Source organism: Dermacentor andersoni, chromosome 2 (assembly GCF_023375885.2).
Source record: "Dermacentor andersoni chromosome 2, qqDerAnde1_hic_scaffold, whole genome shotgun sequence".
Lineage (NCBI taxonomy): Eukaryota > Metazoa > Arthropoda > Arachnida > Ixodida > Ixodidae > Dermacentor > Dermacentor andersoni.
In genome coordinates, this window is record NC_092815.1 from 21,634,841 (window position 1) to 21,658,206 (window position 23,366).

General features: G+C 38.8%; 1 protein-coding gene across 13 annotated transcripts in view; it reads left to right on the forward strand.

Moving 5' to 3' along the window:
- Positions 1 to 23,366, forward strand: part of LOC126542781 (uncharacterized) — a 230,391-nt gene that overhangs the window by 31,814 nt on the left and 175,211 nt on the right. For 2 of the 13 annotated variants that reach the window (XM_055077429.2, XM_055077435.2), the window contains one exon: positions 11,030 to 11,184. The exons of 6 other annotated variants lie outside the window; for them this stretch is intronic. In XM_055077429.2, coding sequence (XP_054933404.1) covers positions 11,030 to 11,184 — 155 coding nt within the window. Of the gene's footprint in view, positions 1 to 11,029; positions 13,811 to 23,366 lie in introns of those variants that run through there. 5 more of the 13 variants (XM_055077428.2, XM_055077433.2, XM_055077430.2 and 2 more) reach the window with 3 other exon arrangements.

Below are 23,366 nucleotides of genomic sequence, written 5' to 3' on the forward strand. Positions count from 1 at the left end.
AGCATTTGGTACTGTGCCAGGTTTAATCTTTTTCTTGCACCTACATCTAATTGTGAGTTCTGATAGCAGCAGTTCTATGACTGCAAAATTTATTTGCTATTGTTCTCTAAATGGCATAGACTGTAGCACCTGACCTATCGAATGGGTCTGTGCTGAACTGAGTTGATACGTCCATTCTCAATTTGTTCATCCCTACATTCATTCCTACATTCACCCCATGCTTTTCTTTTTTTTTTTGGATATGATGTTTTAGCAAAACATTGCTGCTTTTTGTTACCACCTCTGCCAGGTTCCATTTTGGTGTGTGTACTGGCTAGTCATGTTGCACGTGTGCAAAAAACAGGCATGGCAACAGCAATGGATGGGCAGTAACACTGTGTTAAATCACTTAAACGAGAGGCATTTATATTCTCTTTAACCAACAAATTTCGTGTATCTAAGAGCACAGGAGAGTGGTAGATGTAATGCATGCTTTCTTCTGCACCATCCATCTAAAGACAGCAAAAAACTCTTGAGACTCTTAAACTATATTAGGGGTTGTACCGCATGGATACATTAATTTATGCAATTGTAATGATGCTTCACATTAATATTTTTGCCATTCTAGCAAATATGTGGTGCACATCTCGAGGCCATGTAAAGATTAGTTGCATGTAAATGTTAGCAATTTGACAATTCAAGCCATTGTGCAAGTTTTTTTTGGCTCTCACTTTCATCTGACACCAGCTGTTTTTATGCTCATACAACTTGCATTTATTATTGTTATTATTTTTTCCACTTGGTAAAAACAAGCTTCACATTGTATTGTGCCATCATAAGGGTTTCTACTTTAGTGTACCATCACTTTTAAGTTTACTCTGAGTAGACATAATATAGTTGAAACCATGGAGGAAGTTTTCAATTATAAAGCAAGCACAAAGTGGATCAGTGTAAATATTGACAATTTTCGTGAATATTCTGTAGGTTATTCATTGCAGCTAACATTCCTGTCCCCACTGACTTTTTGTCTTTATTCACTCTGTACTTGTGTTACAGACTTGGAGAAATTTTTACATCTGTTTGTCACAGATGTATATTGTGTTGAAAGTGATCAGGTACCTATTTGGTTCTCTGATACAGAGCTGTGGTTAGTTGAAAGCTGTTTCAGACTTACAAGTACTCCATGGTAGGTGTCATGCCTTAATTGTTAAGTTGACGCATTAGCTCTTGCCCTGCTGTCATTCCTGCTGTCATGAAAACTGATAAAGTACCCCTAGAGTTGAATAGCTCTTTGGATTTCTCACTTTCTATCTGTCATGCACATCTGGGAGGTCCTAATTCAGTGTCAAGATTCAGTGTTGACAAATGGCTTTTTAAGGAAAGGCTAGAATGCAAGAATTAAAATTGAGGCACTTGATCCTGTTAAAAAAAGCTTAGTATTAGATTGTTAATGATTGGCTTAGGAATGAAGTTCTTCAGCCTGTTATAGAAAATTCAGGATCACACTTTTCACAATTGGCTCTCTTGGATAGTACAACAGTTTAGAAGTTATTTGAGAAGCAGCAAACAGCATTGTGATAATTGCAAGTCAATACTAGGTGCACTGATAGGGAAACCTGTTAATTTCTGAAGCTCAACCAAATTTTCCATTTATATATGGCGTCTGTGCTTATAACATTTTCTGTGAAGAATAATATGCGCAACTGGTAGTGCTCACTGGTCCTCTCGACTCCTCTTCACAGTCTATATAGCTTTCAGTGTATCCTGTGGTATCTGGAGCATAAAGCCTCCCAGGTGCTTTTTAACCCATTTGTCGTAGCATGATTGTGGGTTGTCTCTCACTTTAACCCTACTCTCCCGAGACCTCTTGTATAATTTGAACATATCACCTCCTCTCAATACTGGTTTTTTGCTTGTGGTTTGTGTTTCTTGCAGTTTGTTTTTTCTTGCTTAATATAAACGTAACTGCTGTAAGATTGTACACATCATGTTACTTTTGTAGCCATTTTACTAAACACACCCAATGTGATGAGTGGGCTGCTAGGCACATCTTTGCCACCCTATGGGTAGCATAGAATTGCTTCCAAGTCCATGCATACTGGCAATTTGTATCCTAGGGCTAACCCCCGTATTCAGAAATGCATCTTAATTTCAAGCCCATGCTTGTCTTGATTTAAATGATGCCTGTCGTCAACGCACCAAAAGAAATGCAGTGAGTGTCTTCGGTGCGTTCGCACCAGGCGTCATTTATATCAAGTCATGCATGAGCTTCAGGTTAAGTTGCATTTCTGAATACGGAGGTAAGATTGCTCAGTCCCAATGCTTCAGTTTCACATTTTGAGAGTTAAAAACATTTGATGATTCCTGGAACCTTTATGGTGGGCGGAGGATCCATATTTACATACATGCCGAAGTGCAAGTTAGCCATATTGTATAATACGTGAAGCCCTGTGCATGAGGAATGAGATAAAGTAATATCTTGCTGATTGTAGCGTGGATGTAGGTTGACATCAAAAATAAAAATAATGAAGTAGTAAACTGAAGTGCAAGCCGAACTGCAAACTGTTCAACCTCGCTGTGGAACAGCAAACAAGACAACAAACTCCGATCAAGCTTTGCATTGTTGATACGAGAGCTGTGAAAGCTTGCTGATCTGCATTACTATATTTACTGTTATGGAACAGTAAGCAAGCATTGACTACAAAAATGCATTTGTAGTATTTTTACATCGTTTCAATTCCAGTGATAGCATTTTTTGCAGTATTGAGATAGGACACTATTGATTGTTCCCACTTTATTTTTGTTACCAATGGAAGCAAATGTAGAAATGCTGGCATGTAACTGAAAGAGCTTATATTATGAACATAGGTGGCTATTCGTAGAGGTTCTTCTTCATTTTGACTTGCAAAAGGCAATTTTTTTTTATGGGCTATTTACCAAGAATACAGCCAGGTAAAATTAAGAAGTTATGCAAGCAGGAGCATGTGCGCTTTATGTTATGCCCCTGCACGTTCCTTGCAGCTTAAGTAAAACACAAGCATTTATTATAAAATTTATTTTAATGCCTCAGAGATAGTTGGCAACCTTATACACTGCCAGCATTCATTTTCTTTCATTAATTGCTCATAACCTGAATACTTGACTCGTGCTTCACTGTCTGTTGCAGGCTCTTTGAACGTAGGTGCAGATGTAAATGTTCCACTATCTCTTTAGCTTTGTCTACTGAAGATTGAGACTTATCACTGGCATGATTTGGACTGCTCTTTGCAAACCTTTTCCTTGCTTAATTTTTTTTACTCATGTAACCATTAATTCATAAACAAAAATGTCCTGGATATAATCTGCATGCTTCATTCTCGCAAATCATTTAATGGTACGAGTGTATGAGTAACAAACCGTAACATCATCAGCCAATGTGGATAAAAGGGCTGTAAGGCTGCATTTAGACTTATTTGTTTTATGCACGTGAAACTTGCCTCCCATTAATTAAGAGTGAAAAAAAAAAAAAAAACACATTTGCAGGACATGTTTACTGCTGAGAAGACAAAATAGGGAGAGAAACTGAAATGATGAAGTGGGTGGTGTAGTCGTTTTCGTTATATGTCCTTGTTACCTCCTGCCATACTTATTCCTCTAATATGTTTAGCTATAATCATGTCCTTTATTAAACCTCAACTAGGCCAAGAACAAGTTCTTCTGAATCATCTTTATATTATATTTTTCTGCCTTTTAAGTAACCATAAGAGAAGCGGATTGTGATGGGCTTACAGAGTAAATTAACTGTTCTAAAGTTAATTAGTTCTAAATTCCATGCTCTATTGCTGCACTTTCCTACTACAGCTGTTCTTAAGAGATGAAGGGAAAACAAATAGGCCATGCATAACCTATTGTTAGTTTTGCGGGAGGTGTTGTTTGTTCATGGCATTAAAAATAAAGGACATTTAATAGCGTAGTCGCATATTGGGGAATGCCTATAATCACTTGTAGTATAATAATTCGCTTTGCTATGCGTTGTAGAACTGTACTTGGGCTGGCTTGTGCATTCCTCATATTTATGGTTAGAATGTGTACGGGCAAAACTAAAGGAAGCTGATGGTTGAGGTAACTGAGAATGCAGCTGCGGAATGTTCATATTAGTTTTCAATAGTGTCTATGTGTGTGTAAGCTGTAAAAATTGGTTTCAGAAAATGCCATTCGTTGCCATGCATATTCTCGTGGGCCTTCCTCTTTAAATTACCTGTGAGGCTGCCACAAGCAGTATACTGCATAGCTGTAACAGCTGAATTATTTCCCTGATTTCATTTGACTTTAAGCTCCTGTGCATGTTTTTATGTCCATGTGTAATGATACATCGCAAATATTTAAAGAAAGGCTGGGTGCTTGCGGTGAAACCAGGAAGCATCCTTGCTTGCATAGTGGCAGTGTGAGAGAATGAATTATCATTTAAAACAGTGTAGTGGATGAATTTGTTTGTTTATAGCAGTGTTTTCTAGCTGGTATGATTTCTTAATTTCTTTACTTTGTAAAAATATGTACTTGGTTCCAAGCTTTGCTGTATGCTACTCCGGTGTTATGAAACTTTAAGCATCGGTCTTTATTAACTTGCTAAGGCTGTGCATGTTGAATCACTGTGCCTTCCTGCTTGTAAGTTCCTATGCCGTTTTCACAAGAAGCTGTGCTTCCCAGTAGAGCTCTCCAATATGCAAATTGATGCACGGCTTACAACAGAAGTGGGTCAAGTGTGGTGATGTTTTAGTAATGATGCAACATGTATACCTCACTTGTATATTTGTACGAGATCCCCCAAGTGTACCCTTGCTTCCATTTATCGGAAGGGTGCAACATAGGAGATTCTTACCAAGATGTGGACAATAGCAGCTCAGGTAGTTTGTGTACTGTTGCATTACATGAAGTTTAGAAGGAAGGACAAGTGCAAACTGAGAACTATTTGCTAGTTCCCCAGTTTTTCCGTGTCATTGTTTTATCTTTTCCTTCATGCTAAATTTTATGTGCTTCTGCAAACATACTCTGAGTTGTACACTTTAATCAGCAGACTCTCAAGAGAAGATTTACTTATATTTTGTGAAATTTTAACTTACAACACTTGTTTAACTTGTTCAATGCAACAGTGCAGTACAACACCACCTCCTTGTAAATGATATATGGTACTGAGAGAGAACTGCTGAAGGTTTTCTAACCTTTATACAAGACAATATATATTTCATAGTTATTATGCAGAATGCTCTGAGGTTTTGCTTTGTTCACTATCCTTTGACTTTCCTAAGCCTGTGTTGTATGTTCTAGCAGTGCTCCTAGGCAGCTTTAACAGTATAAGAGTTTATTTATAATGAGTAGTTTTCAGGATAAGTTGGTTGTATAAATGCTACCATTTGCCAGATATATATGAAGTAGCACTACTGACCCAACTGTCTCCTGGAACTGTATTACCAGAAGGCCTTTTTGTTTGAGAGATTGCATATTATTGTTAGTGGTTAGTGTTATAATGTATAAGAATGCTTCAATCGGTGGAAATGCCATTGAGTTTGCACTTCGGAGCAAAAACAGAGTGTTTATCCAAAGTTCGGCTGTGGTTTTTTCCTGTTCTTGCTAGTCTTCAGCAGCTGACATTGAAGTTTGTTCTCAAAGTATTTGATGCATTTGATTGTGGCAGAGCACTTAAGTGCTCTCTGAACAAGTTTGCGGATGCATTCTAAAATTTCTTCTATTAAACTGAAGTGGTCTGTGGCTTATATTACTAGAATGGCCACACATGATGACCATTGATTTTTCTCAAATAAGCAGCCTTGAACAACATGTTTATCCAGTGCTGCATATTGCAATTTTAAGTGAGGCAATAGCTTTAAATGTACAAACAGTATCAGCAGTAAAGTTCATTGGCCATTTACATCCACAAAGAGCACAGCATCGTAATTCCTCCTTCCTAAATCCTCCTAATTTCTTAAATTTCTACAACATAAAACTGTTTCAAATAGCTTTTCGCCTCTATTTGACTTTGTTTAGCATAACCTTCAGCATCAAATGAATAATGTTCTGCAGTGCTCCTTTGTTTGTTGCAGTGGACACATACCAGGGTCCATTGTTAGAAGGAACATGCGAGTCTGTCCTTGCCTTTGCTCTGCACTGTTGGCATTTGGCAGAGGCATGAAGTCGAGGTTGGACACTTCTGTGTTGTGATAGTTGATCGTTGAGAACAGCAGAAAGCTTTTCGGGCAAGTACACCTTGTAAATTGGGCAAATGCATTTAACCATCGCATCTTTAGTAATGCACCATGGCTAAGACTCTTAGTGTTTTCAATGCCCAAGTTCTCAAGTCTTTGGATGGTGTGTGCTTGGATGTGTGCAAATGAATGTGCAATATGAGATGTACTACATATTGGAACAACAGTTTTCGGACCACATGTCACAAGAAATCACAGCTTCTTCACTGTCTAGGCATCAAGCTTTGAAATTGGTAAGTGGTACCTGCACTTCTAAGGTGTAGGACCTGCCATGGACTCATTTAAATTGATCATGTAAGCCATGTAGAAATGTGAACTTCTGTCTCCAATAGTTTGCATTGTTCAGGGTCATTGTGCTTATTAAGGAGCTTTGGTTTCTGTGGCATATTCAGTGTGGATGTGGAAAGCATAAAAGGAGACGGCAGAGAAATGTGGCTCTGCATGGTGTGCAGAGAACTAAAAAAAATCATTTGTTTGTTTCTTTGTTTTAATAATGTTAGCTGCTTTGTATAAGTGTAGTCCACCAGTATAATTATTGCATGTTTTTGTTGTGTCAAGTTCTTTGAATGAGAATAATTTAGTGTGCAGTTGCCATGTTGTCAGGCCCGTAGTGTGCTGCCTTGTTTCCATGTCGTAGCCACAGGTCTGCATTTATGTCTTAAATGGCAAAGTTCTGAAGAGCTCGCCCTAATTATAGGGACTATTGATGCCATAGAACAGCTATACTAGATGTTACATTAGGGAAGTTTGGGTTTATTTTTATTTAAAATTGTAGAATGGATCTCATTATAAAAGTCGTTTAACTGATCTATAAAATTTAGGCTATAATGAAGTGCTATCCACAAGTTTTGAGCAGTCAGTGCTGATCTGTAAGAGGTAAAATACTCGTGAGGTCTGCAATGTTGTAGAAATGCATATTGTTTTTTGCTTGACATCAAAAAACATTCCTCTGTAATTTAAATTGTCATTTATTGAACCTACTATATTTATTTTATTATTATATAATGTGGCTCGTTCTTGTTTTCATTTTGGAATTCTCTAGCTTTTTTGTGTTATGGGGCACTTGTAGAAACTTTCATACATGATTGCCTCTGAAAGGCTGTGATAGTTGGGCTAAGTAATTTTCATTACCTAAATGATGTCTGCACATTTGTGGAATAGTGTCGATGCCACACTTCAGTTTTTCTGTTCCTGGCTTCATAATTTTACTTGAAACCGGTTTTCTTATGTTTTCTATTAGAGGATGCAAGCAAATACTCTTATTTACTTTATGTAGTATGTATACATTTAGTGGCCTGTGTAAATTAACAGACTATTTTTAGGCCTGAAAGTAAAGGTGAGGCTTTGTATGGTCATGCTTCATCTTTTTTTTCTGCCCTGTGCTGCGAATGAGGAATGCATCTTGCATGCATCTCTTTTGATTATTTCCCATCTAACATGAAACGCCATTTCTTGCCTGTTTTCTGCTTGTTAGCTTATGTCTTGTATGTTGTGCCTGACTGGATGTTTTGTTCATAAAAGTTTGCGTTAAGACTACAAGAGAATTGATTGATGTCTAAGCATTGGTGTGTAGCTTAACCACTCTGGTTCATTCTGTGGCTGAAATTAAGTTGTATATGATGCATTGTGCCCTGTCGTCACATTGCTACAACTTTCATCATACTGACCATGGGGCTTTGACAATAAGTAGAACAGCCCTTTTGTTGTTGTCTAACTGTAGTGATAACATTGTGGCTTTACTGCATATGCACGCAAGCATTGTTTGGCTACCAGTATGGGAAGTGTGTGGTCATACATCTGTGGATATGAAGAAACTGAATAAAGCACTCTTTTTGATTTATGAAAGTAGTAGCCCTTGTATCTATATAACTACTTTTATCAGACAATGTTTTGACTGCACTGGTAACATAAATTGTCTTGCTGAATATACCCTGAGGGCTTGAAAGGCTTTCTCAAGGTTGCAGCATAAACAGACATTTTTAAAAGCACCATGTCTATACAGTGGTGTACGCATTGTGGATCCACACAAAATGCATGATGTGTTACTGACATTTTTTTCTTCCTGAATGGCTTAGGTGTCGTTTGTATTGTGCTTTTACATCTTACCATTACTTACATTGATGCACAACTATTTGGCTTCTGATCAGAATGTACAGTGAACATTTCTTTATTGCTGATGTATAGTACTGAATGCAGCTGCTCAAGTTGTACTTGCTACAGTAAAAAGCACTATGGCAAGGAGTTAAAGTTTCCAACAAAGGATCCAGAATGCGATCATATGTAATATGCACACTAGTGAAGCAATGTGAGAGCAGCTGTGTGTGTGTGTTCTGCACCAGCTTGCAACTGTCCAAAGAGCACATGTTCTGGCTTGGCAATAGGAAGTAAAAAGGACAAAGTGTTCGATGTCGAAAAATAGTTGCCTCTGTTGATTTTCTGCAATGCATCTTAAGGTCACCTAATTCTTGCAAAAAAAAAAAAAGAAAGAAAGAAAGAGACTCCTGTAAGAATTTTTATAGAGATTCCTTGTTTTATGTTGCATTTTAAACTAATTTGTTTAGTCAGAGCTTCACTACTTATGCTTTCCATAAATGAAAAAAATATGATAGCAGTGTGTGGATGAGAGCATCACTGCATTGTATGCTTTAATTGCTACTATGAGGGAATGGTATCTTTAGGTCTTTAGCATTAGTTGCTTTGTTATCCCTGCATGCGTCTTGCATTGATAATCTTGAAAGCTGCAAATATAATCTGCTGGTTTCTTGTCTGTGTGTGGAAGCTAACCACATGCTGTGTTCTCTGTTCTAGTCATTTCAATTTATATTCTGTTATTGTGTGTGGAAGGTAACAGTATATTTTAACTGTTGAAGTGCGCATTGTTGCAAATGCTTTACTGGTAGCTGATATCAGCAATTGTCTTGCTGGATATACTCTGGCAGCTTAAGACATGCTTTCTAAGGTGGTGACAAAGAAAAACTTAAAAAAAAAAACACACAATTTACATGCAGTGGCCTGTGCTTGTACTAATGTTAACTTTTATTTTTCACCTTACGTGTGATAGGCTACATGTACAAATCTTCTGTTGGGGCTGATTATATTAAATAAGGACTTGTGCCACCCTTTATTCTTACAGCTTGTGTTCATGCTATTCATAGCCTGCTTAAGCGTTAACAGCAATTGTTAACAGCGACTAAGTGTCTTGGAGGTCGGGGTAATTGAAGATCACAGGGAGAGGCCTTCATCCTGCAGTGAACGTAAAATAGGCTGCTGCTGCTGCTGCTGCTCATGATGATGAAGTGTTCTATAGCATTCAAAAACTAAAGCTGAAAAATTCCAAGGGGCGTTACTAAATGCTGCTCTCATTACTGTTATATCTCGGTAGTAAGCTGCCTGATGCTAAATATCAGTACCCTTTTCATTACAATTTTTTTTCTTTCTCTTTTGTCCTTTGTCAATATTGGTCTCAGAACTTTCATCCAAGAGTGTGGCTGTCCAGCTATAAGTTTTCAAGGAAACCACTTGTTGGTATTATTTTAGCACTGCGTACTGGCATTACTGTTTTTCTTGAAAGTGCATGAGGTTCTCAAGTGTCTTTGGTTTTGATAATTCACACTTTAAGAAAGAGAAAATTTGCATGCTAGGAACACTTTCAGTGTTGAATATCACAATTAATGTAAATCCCTGCATGAAGGATCTTGCAGACTCACTGCTGGACCTATGTCTTGGCATTAAAACAGTGTGCTTCATTTTACGCCGGTCTGTGGGTTACCATGATTATGCACATCTGCCCTCCTGAGTAGTCAGACCAGGAAAGCCATAGAAAGGCCACATATTATCAAAGCTTAAGCTTAATGCCAATAATCAGAGGCTCAACTTCACATTTATATGTGCAGCCTTAGCAAAAGACCCCTCAATTTCATGCTCTATGGCACGGCCAGCCAAAGACTCAATTTTGTATTTTTCACATTGTGAGAACTTTAATTGGCAGATGTAGTATATAACATAAAAAAATGAATATTTATGGTTAGAGTCTAGGTTTGACCACTTTCAGGATAATTACAGGACTTGTTCAGTTAGTGCCACTAGGAATATTCTCAAAACTTTTTTCCACTAATGTAAGTCCTTGGTTGGTAGTCTGGTGTTAAGCAATCTAGTGTGTCACACCCACGTTTCAGTTATTAAATGGATAAAAAAAACTATATTATGAGTCACTAACTAAGAGAAAGAGGACCTGCGTGCAATAATGGGCCTTTGGCACCATTATTGATTTGTGATTGGAGTTTTCACAGACTGGCCATATTATGCCAGAAGCACAAGTCAGGTTATCTTAATGTGATAGGCAATAGACAAAACTTTAGAAGTTGCTGGCTCAGCACATTGTGAAGGCCACTGTGAAATCGACATGGTTTATTGTGTAGAGCTATACAACGCTATTTTCAGTGTGGAACTTGCTTTGCCAAGGCAAAAGCATCAATGTTAGCAAAGTCAAAGGTCAGATGTTTTGGTTGTCAGAAGCTTTAAACATATAAATGAGAACATATGCAAAAAAAAAATCACAGCTGATATTGCTGGCTATAAAAAATTACTTCCATACGATGTAGTACAGTTTATTTTGTAGGTGTTAGATAGTAAAAATGTCAAGTTAAAAAATTGCTTTCTTCTTAAAATGCCTATAAGTGGTGACCCTTATGCAAGATGAAAGTATTGCATTCCGAGTGGTACAAATTGAGCCACACAGACTGCGTAGCTTGCTTCCATCTCTGGCGGCACATTGGCACAGGGGATACATAATATGGCATATCAACTTTCAGGTCACACCGGCCTTGAACTACTGGCCACATCCATGGAGCAAGATGCTGCTGCTCCTGCTGCAGGCACAGTCGAAGCCAGGCCGACATGTGACATCTGTGGTCGCAGTTTCTTCAACAAACAGACTCTGGAGCGTCACATGGACAGGCATCGACCGGTACGCCAGTCTTATGAGTGCGAAGTATGCCATAAGACATATGCCTTTGTGACGGGACTGTACCACCACCGCAAGACGCATGGCTCCATTGCACGCTTCAAGTGCAACTTTTGTGGCGAGCACTTTATGTACAGCCGTTCCCTGTATAAGCATGTCAGTCAGTTGCATGCAACTGTGTCCAGTGCAGCCACTCAGTAAATATTTTTCAACTTCTCATTGCTGCTGGACTGGAACCTGCTTGCAGCTGTGATTTAGCAACCTTATAGGAACTGCAAGTTGTACACAGGTGCGTGCTTCTTTAGCAATCATACAGCCATTGTAGACTTATACCAGTAGCATGGGGTTGCTATTCATGATAACATCACTGTGCAAGAAAAGACTGCTGTCTCCTTTTGTTGCAAGCCCTGGTACAGAACCTTCTGTGGTTTTCCTTGCAGTTTCATAAATGTCTCCTTTAGATGGAAATACAATCAGCTCTTTAACCATTGCAGAATTGAAGGATTTGTGTTGCATTGATAACATAGGCCTCCATGACAATAATGATTCACATAAAATAATATTTAGAGGATTCATGCCTCTTGCAAGTTGCAAGAAAGTATACTAGCTTAGCATAATGGCCTTTTTAAATTTAAATTATGGCTGTCCCATTTGTCACATTGTCTAAAGAGGGCCTAAGATGTGCAATTGTGGACTAATAAAAGTTATGCTTTTACAGCTGCATTTCTCACCAAGTTTCACTCTGGAAAGTCCACTACATGTTACACAATATAGAAACAAATAGTTTTTCTCTTTGCTGGAAAAATGAATGCAGTTTCCGCTACCCAATTTAATTTTTAGTGTATGCTTACTGACAGACACCAGATGTGTTGGCACGTTTAAATGCTGCACTTCCTGAGCAGTAGCTTTGCAATTTGTGAAATATATGCCAGTGTTCGTGTTCGCAAGAACAAAGCTCACAGTCATGCTTGTGAACGTATGCCGTGACGATCACTTTTGGTGATACTATCGCCTTGGTCATCAGGTGCGTGCTGATTGGCTGGTTGAGCAGAACCAGATGAGCCGATTGGCTGGTGGAGCACTATGTCACGCGAAAGTGATAGTAACGCCGAAAGTGATTGTCGCAGAATACGTCACCTGCTGGCTTGATTCAGTTACACTATTATTGCTTTTTCGTCTTCACTCTTTTTAATGCTTCTTCACAGCTCCAGCAGGCGGCCTTCCATTCGCATGTAGTTTGTTTGAGGCACTGTAGCTTGCAAGTCTGTGTTAGAAGATCAGGAGATATGTTTATCACTTATGGCAGGCTTGAACCACATGAACAAAGGGGGGCCTAGTGTACAAATTATTGTTCATTGGTGCCTTTATTAAGCAATCTTGCCTTGTATTAAGCCTGGTTTTGTCTCTAAAAGCATGTTCTGTCAATTTCCATAAGCTTCTTATTAACTCTGCTTGATAGTATAGTGGCATGTCCGTAAAGACAACGACAACCCTTTCAATGATGGTTGCTATTTGAAAGTGGCACAAAAAATATGAATAAGCACACATTTTTGGTTCTTTAGAACACCAATACGATTAAGTTTATTCTAGCACAGGCCACCTTGGGCTCTATAATGTGCTCAAGGCTAAGCATTGTTTGAACTTTGTTTCTTTGGTGTCGAGTGTGCACATCTTTTGTGTTCTTTGGTTTGCTTTTGTTTGTTAGGATCCTAAACATGTGCACAAGTTATAATTCCGATAGTCTGGCAAACTTTTCACTCTTGACCCTTTACTGTGACTTGCTCATTAGTTTAATCTTCGAATGCACTAACGTAGGCTGTGAACAGTCTTATTCTTTACTAGGCCAGCCAAACACATAATTTGGTAGCCCTTTAGTTAGATCAAAGTTTGCAATTGAACGGCTTGCTTTAAGATAGAAGCTGATCCAGTTGACCTTGTCACAAGAACTGTTTGGGCATTTACCACCTCGACAGTCGCTTCTTCAAAAGCTGAGATAAATGTGGAACAAGGAGACATTGAGGCTGCAGTTGTGCAAGACGACAGTAAAGTTGTTAATAAATGTTTTCCACAAGGCTAGTAATAATTATCTGTTAACCCATTTGCTTCTGCGGCTGGCCAGGCCAGAAGAGGCCAAAGTGCAGCTGTCCAGCGCTGCACTGGCCGCCTTTAAGGCAGGCATGCAGGCAGGCAGTTTTTCATAGATAGCAGCAAACTGCAGCCTATTTTCTAGATTTCTTGGCTTTCGTGCGCTAGACGGGCACACTTGTCCTCACTTTAAGCAGAAGTTGACAGTAAAACAACAAAGCTTCCCACTCGCCATACTTCTCTTTGTTTCTGTAGCCATTGCAACCAGAGAAACAGGCTCAAAAAAAGTATACAGGCTTCCGAGTGTGGGCTCATGTTTTATAGCACATACTATCAAACGCTTTGTAGCAGAATCTTTAAGGCTGTGCTTAGTTTTCAATTGCCAGGTCAAAAAGTCCAAGAGACTTTCTTAGCGTGAAAAACACAAACCTTTACTCCACCATTCCTGCATGTTTTAAACTTTTTCTACTGGCTTTATATTTGTTTTTACTGCATCTGATGTGGAAGTCTCTTGTAAGCAATATAAACCAGACCTTTTGTAAAAGCGGTGTTTGTAGTAGAATATAGAGGATTTTCTTGCAGTGTGGCACATGCTGAACGGAGCAGGAAAATAATGCACTTTGAACACCAGGGGCGGGGGAGCGCTGCACGGGTGGAGGTGAAGGGGTTCAGTTATTGCATTGTGAAAAAGTGAACTGAAGAGAAAGGCAATTATATGGCATGAGTTCATGATTAAAGTTCGCCTTTGCCATCATGCTGTTAATTTTAATCATGAAGCAGTACCAGCTTGCCTGATTTTCTCTCTTTTTACAACACGAGCACTGGCTTTCAACTGAAGAAATTTAAAGCAGCAGCAACGAATAACAGTGCAAGACTCAAAAGAAAATGTTGTCTAAGATGCTTATGCTAAAGATTAATGCAGAAAGTGGAAAGAAAAATATTTTGTGTAGATGGAGTGCATGTGCTAAGAAAATTATGGAATCCTTATCCAACTGTGCAATGCATGCCTGGTTAATGTGTGCATCCTCTATTTCTTTAGTGTGAATAGCCTAGATAATTTTATGAATTATATGATACGTGTTCCTTGACAGAGCTGTGGTTCAGTGAATTCCCAATTATTTGAAATCTCTTAATTCGAATTGACGAATAATTCAAACTGCTTTGCTGACATATTTCAATAGAGAAAAACTCCCACAAATTTTAGCTCCAACAACTGTGCAGTGATTATTTCGAACAGTATCTCTCACTCGCATGCACAGCTTTTTGAACAAACCTGAGCCAAAGGTGAAGGCTCGATGCGTCCCTAGAACTCAAATGTCGTGGGATGTAAAAATGACGAGAAAAGTCTTATGGAAAGCTGAGACTAAACCGGTCGCATGCACCCTCCTTTCGTATCTGGCTTAAAGTAACAGGAATGAGCCCCCAGCACGCCTGATCATGCGCTCAACTGCCCCTCTCCTCCTCCCTCCTAAGGTTTGCTTGGTCACATTACCGCATGCTCACCTAGGCACCCCTCCTAGCATGCCCTCGATCACATCATCTCCAACATTGAGAACGCCACAGTCGTGTGTCAAGCTGCCATCATTCTGGGCTTACCTTTGCAAGTTTTTGTTAGCACCCACAGCAAACAGCGCGAGGCACAATCTTATGGTGCTTGGACTTTATACAAAAATCTAGGCTTCTTCCGGTAGATGTCACATGCTGATGGAGGAAAGATCAAACTCTTTCAATGCAGGCCCAGTGACGGTTTTGGTTTTTCATGCTGTATCGCAAAATTGATTGGGTGCTATATTTAAAGGGGTCTTTAATTCTAAGTTTGTTTTAGTTTAATAAATTTCTGGTCCCCTTGGAGTTGAAATTAACGAGATTCTACTGTATCATCAAGCATCCGTTTTATTTCTATAGGGCAACATTTCCACCACATAGCACAGTTCTATTGGTGGCTGCCCTGTAGATATTGAAACCATGAGCACATTGGATATTTTTGGATGTTCTTTATTCACATTACACTTCAGTAAAATCAAAGGTGGTTGCTTCAGTTTGTGCTTATTCAATCTTTCAAAATGTTTAAGGTAAACATTGGAAAACTCTTTACCATTTACTTTTGTGTCATCTACATTTTATAAGCAACGGCTCAGCTGCAGCTTACCGTAGTGTATATGCTGTGGCTAACATTCCTTGAAAAACAAAATTTAGAAGCACTGAAAATTATCACATTTCTTTGCAATAAGGAACGAGTGTAAGGTTTGGTCGTGCAAATAGTGAAATCTTGGCTCAGCTAAGAATTGAATTTAGTAGTGAAAGGGAAAAATTGTCATCTATTCAAGAATGGCACGAAGCTACAAAGGAGCCTTATGCTGCTTTATCATGCACTGTACTTTCACCACTTCGCTTATTTTTGCACAACTGATTTGTTACTTAATGCCAATAATTGGGCTAGTTGGTATCCCATCGTCTTGAAAAGTATGGGGGCAGCACACAAAAGCACAACACAGAAAAGAAAGCATTAGTGTCATTCACTTTCTTCTTTGTGTTGTGGACTGCCTCCTACCTTTCTAAGATTCAGTGTCTCCGTGCTTAGAGTTGTCAATTAATTCAGCCCTGCCCTGCAATCTGCTAGCCTTTTGCTTAGTTTGAATGGTAGAGCAACTGCTTCAAACAGGCGTTAGTTCTGGGTTCAAATCCCTGAGCTGGGCAAATTTTTTCTTCGACCGCAACGCTTTTTGAGACTCTCATATGGGTTTTGTTTGTAGCTTTATGCTACAGTTGGGCGGATGACAGTTTTCTTTTTCATGAACTTTCCTTCACCTTGCAGATTTCTCCAGAACTGATTTGTCAAATTTAATAGTGTTGTGAACAATGTAAAAAAAAAAGAAGAGAGAGGTATAAGCATAAAGGTCGTATATATTCATTTATTGTACATTTAAAGCTAGGATAGTTGAAACGTGTGCATAAGAAGAGGACAAGAAACCTTGAACTGCGTCTTGCAGAGCTAGTATTCATTCGCAGGAATGAATAAAAATAATATTGATTAAAAAAAATAAAAGGAAAAAGGTGCAGTAAGGTATTGCTTAGAGAACACTAAGTTCAAGAATGGACGGTGCTTATTGTCGTACTGGTAGCATGAAAATGACAGTGCACAAAAAGAAGAGAACCATACAGGACTAAATAATACGCAATTACGTATCATTTTAGAAAAGCAGCAATTTTCGTAAACTAGCAACTTTAAAGCTACAGTATTGAAAGCTGCAAATGGTCACATGAAAATGGATGTTTCTCTATGATGTTATTCCCATGAAGCCGCATACATAGCAAATGGAAAGTAAAACATGCAGAAATGAAAATACTGAAACAAAATACAAAATATTGCTTTCTGCGGCAATCTTTTACTCATTTTTACTTCACCCAAGCAGACACATCTTGATATCACAACTGATATCTGCATGGGAACACAGTGTTGAAAGGGTGTGTCTACACCATCAAGATTGAGAGCTTTACTGGGATACAGCACTGTCAAGGTATACTAGACACAACTGGAACATGAACATGAATGAGGAAGTGGATCTAGTGGTGCATCCAGTATACCTCTGCAGCACTGTATCCCAATAATGCTATTCCAACTAGCCCCAACACAAGCCTTAGTCAAGATTGAGAGGCCAACAAGTCTGCTGTGCTGCATACTCATTCAGTACTTTTTGATCACACAAACATAATCGGTGATAAAGCCACCTATGTGCATTTTAGGGGAAGCAGTTCTGCCAGTTGGTGAACTCGATTTTTGTTTCAAGTCCCAAATCACAACTGGTTGGTTTAATCATGTCACTGCCTTGCCCATGGGGCCTTATTTTCTTCAAAACACTTTTTTCACTTGTGATTCTGTGTGCTGTTCGCAGCAGTGGTGCCAATTGTGCAATGCACTCCATGAATTTTCATGATGAGCAGAAAAGTGATAATTTTGGCATGATTAATGCAAACTTTGCTGTAGTGCCGCAATTTCCAAGGTTTATGACATGGCCAGACGTGGACGTTTGGGAGGTAGTACTTGCAGGTTTAACTATTTGGATGTCTGAATTTTTCATAACTCAAAAATTTGGTATTTAGTAGTTAAATAGCATTATCAGGCTAGATTGTGTTCAGATTAAATTTGAAAATCGTGTTTGCACACTTTTAATATAAAGTGTTCTGGATTTTGTACTAGACCCACAGTTCTGTCTATTTATTTTTGTTAGGCTTTTATGCATGTTATGGTATATACCATCTGCTTCAAGGCTTCCCAGGCAAATTCACTCGTGCCTAGAGTGGATATATGGCAGTTCTGCATTGCTGTGTTTGCTGGAGCAAGCTTGCTGCAAATATGGAGAACTCTAGCTATCTGGAAGTATCCACATGTGGAGCATCTATCTTTAATGGTTACAGATCTACCTGCTCTCGCCACAAGAGCATTGGTTTAGGAACTTTTACTATACATGGCACATTCTTTCTGTGTGAAGCCCACATACACACAAAACTGATTGCTATGCACAATTGAGTAATGCCTCAGCATTTGAGAGCAGTGTACTGTTGCTACAGATTTGTTTGGCTTGCAAGCAAAGTCTTTACATAGAATGCTTACGACACTGCCAATTTAATATAGTGGCTGAAACTCTTACATCATTATTTAGAGTTAGCACACATTTTTCTGTGTATTTAGAGGGCAGCACCTTTTTGAAGCTTGCACTAATATAGTGCAAATGAAGTTCTAAACGGAACATCTTACCGGGGTGCATCTTGGAGCTCTGTGGATTGAAACCCACATGCACACAAAACTGATTACTATGCACAATTAATTCCCTGGCATTTGGGCGCAGTGTACTGTTGCTTTGTTAGTCTTGTTAGTCTTGTTAGCAGCTTTGTTAGTCTTGCAAGCAAAGTCTGTACATTGAATGTTTACCAACACTGCCAATTTAATAGATCTAGAACTAGCTCACATATTGCTCTGTACTTAAAGAGCAGCACTTCTTTGAAACTTGCTGTAATACTGTGCAAATGAAGTGGTGAGCAGAGAAAATTTTACTTACCTTGGTGTATCTTTAGAGCTCTGTGGAGCTGCAGCTTGAATTTTATGCTCTCCAGTGCGTCTAATCTCTTCTAGAATATTAAATTTAGCCTTCTGTGATTGTACTTTTGTGGGATGGATGCATGTGGATTGTTTCATGCTTTGTCTTGAATTGTAACTGGAAACTCTTCTTAGTGATTACAAGTGCAGCTTTGAACAGCACACACCTTTTTCTTTGTGGTCATGACATCTGCTGTACAGTTGCTAAACCCTGTTTGCATCATGCTTGTGGAGCACTAATGGCTTGTGACTGTTGACTGCTGAGCTCTACTGTATTAGTTTATTTATATAGAGTAGCTGACCGGGACACCGTGAATTTGCATTCCTTTTTGGGTGCAACAGTCACGCTTTTTATTTTACTGTTAGTTTACTGGCCTACAGATGTTGCAGCTGGGCATATTTATGGGCTTATTTCTGATAATAAAACTGTACTTTGAGAGTACCACAATGACTGCTTAGTATGTGCAGCTGAATTGGCAGCAAGTTCCATGGTTCTTATTTTTGTTTTATTGCTTCATTAAATGGCTGTAACTAATGTGTAATTCTTCTCAGCACCACTATGTTGTGCTGTCTGGAAGGCTTCTTACATCAATGTACCACATTTATTGCTTCTCAATAATGTTGCTTTAAATGGACCCTGCAAGACTTCAAAGTAAATGTTCAGAACTTCTTTGGTACAAGAAAGCAGTGCCTCATATGTAGCTTGCATGAGTGTCTAAATTTAACGCACAGGTTTATGCTTGACATATAGTGCAGCGTAAATAACAGGACAAGAAGGACAACATGTTAAGAGCTGGTCAACTTGATCACAAATCTGTTACCGTAAAATGTTTTTATGAGGCGATTTTATTAGGGTAGATATGCGGAGTCAAAGTTATGGGCTTTGACACATTTGAGGCTTTTTCTCATGTTCAGTCATTCCTACCAAACTGGCAGCTGCAGTTCTCTGCCAGTAAGAGTAATGCTCTGCCCAATCACTGAACTGTTGCTTCCTTTACATGTCCTATGCCTGAAACAGTTAGAACCAGATAATTTTTCCTGCTTGCTATGTCCAACTTTTATGTGGTCATTCACTTTTCTTATGGCGTTGCTTGTTCATGATGTTTGAAGAAATTGGCCAGGGCTGTTTGTATGGAATTTTTATTAGTAGAGGGTGTGAACAATGCACTTGCAGCCATGGTGGTCTGCTACTGAGCACAATATTGTGGGCTTGTTCATGGCTGCCGCAGCCCCACTTTATTGGAAGTGGATGACAAAAGTACTTGTGGAGCAATACTTACTGCATGCTAAAAAGGTTCAAGTGGTCAAGATTAACTTGTAAACTGTCGTATTTCTCTTAGCTAAGGTGTGGCTATAGCATGTTGAACCTTACCATCTGTCAACACATTAAGGATGGCAGGTATTTGGAATGGCTACAGGAAAGGAAAGATGAAATGTTGTGGGAAGGTGTAATTATATTTGCTCTGATGTTACGACAGTATGATCTAATTATCGGGCCAGTTTATCTATCACATTCAAAAGGTGTTGCAGGACTCCTTTAAGGCATAGACATGTTTGTTACCTTGCATGTGTCGGTGGTTGGATGTGTAGTGTATTGTATGTTCTGCTTTCTTTATTTGTAGTTCCTCATTATGTAATTTAATGCGTTGCACATTTAAAGGGGCCCTGAAACTCCTTTTCTTCAGATCTGAGGAACACTGTAGAATTAGTGCAGGGCCTTTCAAGTAATATGCTTTGAGAGGTATTTTTGAAAAGTACAGAATATGAATAGAGAAAGAAAGAAAGCTGTTTCTTTTTTTAACTTTCTATAGCAACACATTGGTTCCCTTCAGCTAGCAGGGTGCCTGTAGCAAATGATTTTTCTATCACTCCCCCTTATTATTTTCATGGGGAGTCAAGGTAGTGTTGACAGGGTGGATGGGATGTGTTGACAACTGCCTATCCGTATTTTTTTTTTTTCCGGCATTTGCATTACTCAATGTGCATGTGTGTGCGAGCGTTTGCTGCGATTAGCTCACAGTCAAAGATCACTTAATGGATGGCACCTGTAGGGTGCCATCCATCCATCCAGATGTCAGCTGGTGGCTAGCTAGCATTTCGAAAATGCTGAGTAGCTGTGTTCTTTTTGAAAAGAGGGGTCTTTACGTGCTGCTCATTAGCTACATGCACTGTCTTCAACTAGAAAATTTGGGCAAGATATTCACAGCTTTGTGCTCTAAAGACTGTTTACTAATCGGGCTCAAAGGTGGTTCAGGTCCCCTTTAAAAAAAAAATTATGTAGCAAAATCAAGTGTTGTATCTTGAAAAACACTGACATTTACTGAGGGTCCCTTTTTTGCAATGAAATTGAGGAGATGAACATACGTTGGATGCAATCCAGCCCAAATGTATTTTTTTTTTTCACTTTTTAGCGATCGCTGTTTTCTTGGAGGTTTTTATTCTACTGGTACATCACTCGTACAGCACAACATGGGTACTGAATATAGTATCCTAAGGGGCATTTCTTTATATTGTTGTAAGTTACAAAAGAAAATAGGATGCAAAAAAATTGTTTCTGGTTGTGCACAAACCAACATAATTTGTCTAATTGAAATTACAATTATTCTTTATACCAAATGTGTGCTTCCAGCTTATGCTATGAACAGTACTACTGTTTTAGGACTGTCAAAAGGTATATATTTTGTTTATGTCTTGACAGTGTTTTGTATGCTGTTGTCAAGTTTTCTTTGTTTATGTCTTTAGTATAATACATGGCAGTGAAAGTTGAAGTGGTTGTTGTATAACTCGTAATGTAACAAGGACCCAGTTCTCAAACATCGTCTTGGTGTTAGTAATGACTAGAAGCTTTCTGCTCAGTTGGAGTTGCCTATGTTTTAGATTGTTTATCCTTGTAAATTACCAAACGACCAGAATTGATGACATTTGAAATGACAGAAGGCTCTATTGTTTTCACTACTGACAGACACACCTATTACCTCTACCAATGCTAATGTGTTCACTTACCTTTCTCATTTTATTGATTGTGCAAATCTGCACTTTGTAGTCAATTTTTTTTTATAATCTAGTGCATGTTTTTATGCATGACAAACTTTGGAATTTTTGGTCATAGTGGCTGGTGGATGCTAGTTTTATTTTTTTTAGCTGGCCTGAGCTTTTATGAAAGGCATTATCATATGTGTGACACGAGTTTTTACAATTTTAGCACATGGTCTGTTTTCTGAATGTGTGTAAGAAATGTTCACATATGGTTATGTGCTTTGATGTAATTCTTTATACTGCTATGAATAGCATGGAGGCAGTCACACACTAGCAAAGTAATGGTACAATATGCTGGACACAAGATTTAATTCTCAAAATTTCTAGATTTCTTGTTCTCCATCAGGCTTTTAGGAACATTCCTATGTATTTATTTCCGATGCTCCTCTGAAGAAAATACAAACACTGTAATGCTTACTCCAGTAGCGAAGCATGCAGGGCTAAATATTGCGCCATTTTTATGTGTGAAGCAATTTACTTGATTGTACACTCATCATATTTGTATGATTATTTGGCTGCTTCAGACTATGCAAACCGTTTGGGTGTCACTTAAAGGGGCACTAAAGAGAAACACTAAATCAATTTAAATTAATAAGGTATTCTTAAAAAACTATATTTTCATTGATCTCGTGGTAATAGGTTGATTATTAGAAGAGAGATTGAAAGCCAAAGTTACATTTCTGAAATTTCACATCGAAAGTCCATCAGTGTGATGTCACAAATTTAAGTCTTTTTTTTCCCGCATTTTGGCTATTGTGGTTCGGTAAAAGTTCTTAAAACTTTCTAGCATCTGTGATTGGCTCTTTTAAATATAATGTAGTCCATTTTTACTGATAAAACCTTAACTAGGCTCGACCATGTGCTCGGAAGTAAGATAGACATGAGCGCTGGCACATGTTAAGGCATATCAACTTATGTCTTGGTGGGCCAGATGCTTGGTGGGGTAAAACAAAGATGGCATTTAAACTTGCTACTAGCACCCAGGGTGGTTTTGCCAGCAGTAGCCTATGCACGGCGAGGCATGCAGCAGGGCAAAGTGGGCTCTTCCTTCATTGACCAGTTCGCTCATTGTGAAACTGTACATCTGTTTCTGCTGTTGACCTCATAGTGCTCAAGCCGTGTGTACACTAGTATCCCTGTTTATGGCAGGGACACCAGCAAGTGCCACCAAGTTCCACTTGTCACCTGCTGAAGTTCATGGGATATTTCGTTGCTTTTAAATGCATGAAAGTTTACTACAATAAGTTCCAGTACCAAGGGTGTAGAGTGGCTGTTAAACAAGCTGATTTTGTATGTAGGCATGTTTTTTACTCAAGGTACATCTTTAATAATAAACTGAAATGAAAAGCTGAAGACATTCGCCTTACATTGGTGGGCATTCTGCATGTGGCAGAGAAAATCTTATGCAAAGCTTTTTTATCGGTGCATGTTTTCATGTCTGTGTTCATGAACTGAGAGTTATGGTGTACTTCAACCTGTGTTGCAGCATGCTCTTCAGCCAGCATGCTGCATCATGTCATATCTGCGACCAGGCTAACATCTCCAGCTACAATTGAAACTTTTTAGGCGTGTTTACCATGCACTACAGTGCTGTATTCGGCAACTGCTAACATCAGAACCCTAAAATCAATAAGGGCCCAGCGCAGGCCCTCAGGAACATCAGCACATTTGTTTTATGCTGGAACTCTCCCTAAGGCAGCTGATGTTTCCCTCAAGTGATAGTCATAAATGTAGTGCCCAGGCTGGCACCCACGCACAAAGCATTTCATTTTGTTTCCTGCTAGACCACCTTACTTCCCATTAGTAATACCACAAGTCAATATATCTCTAAAGCTTCGCGCTTAGACAACATGCTGTTATTGCCTTTATCTCTACTAGTAGAACTGTGATGGCCAACTTTGGTGACACAAAACTCTTAGAATGGGCTAACCGCATATTTACCAGTTGCAGTCACATTCGAATAACATAT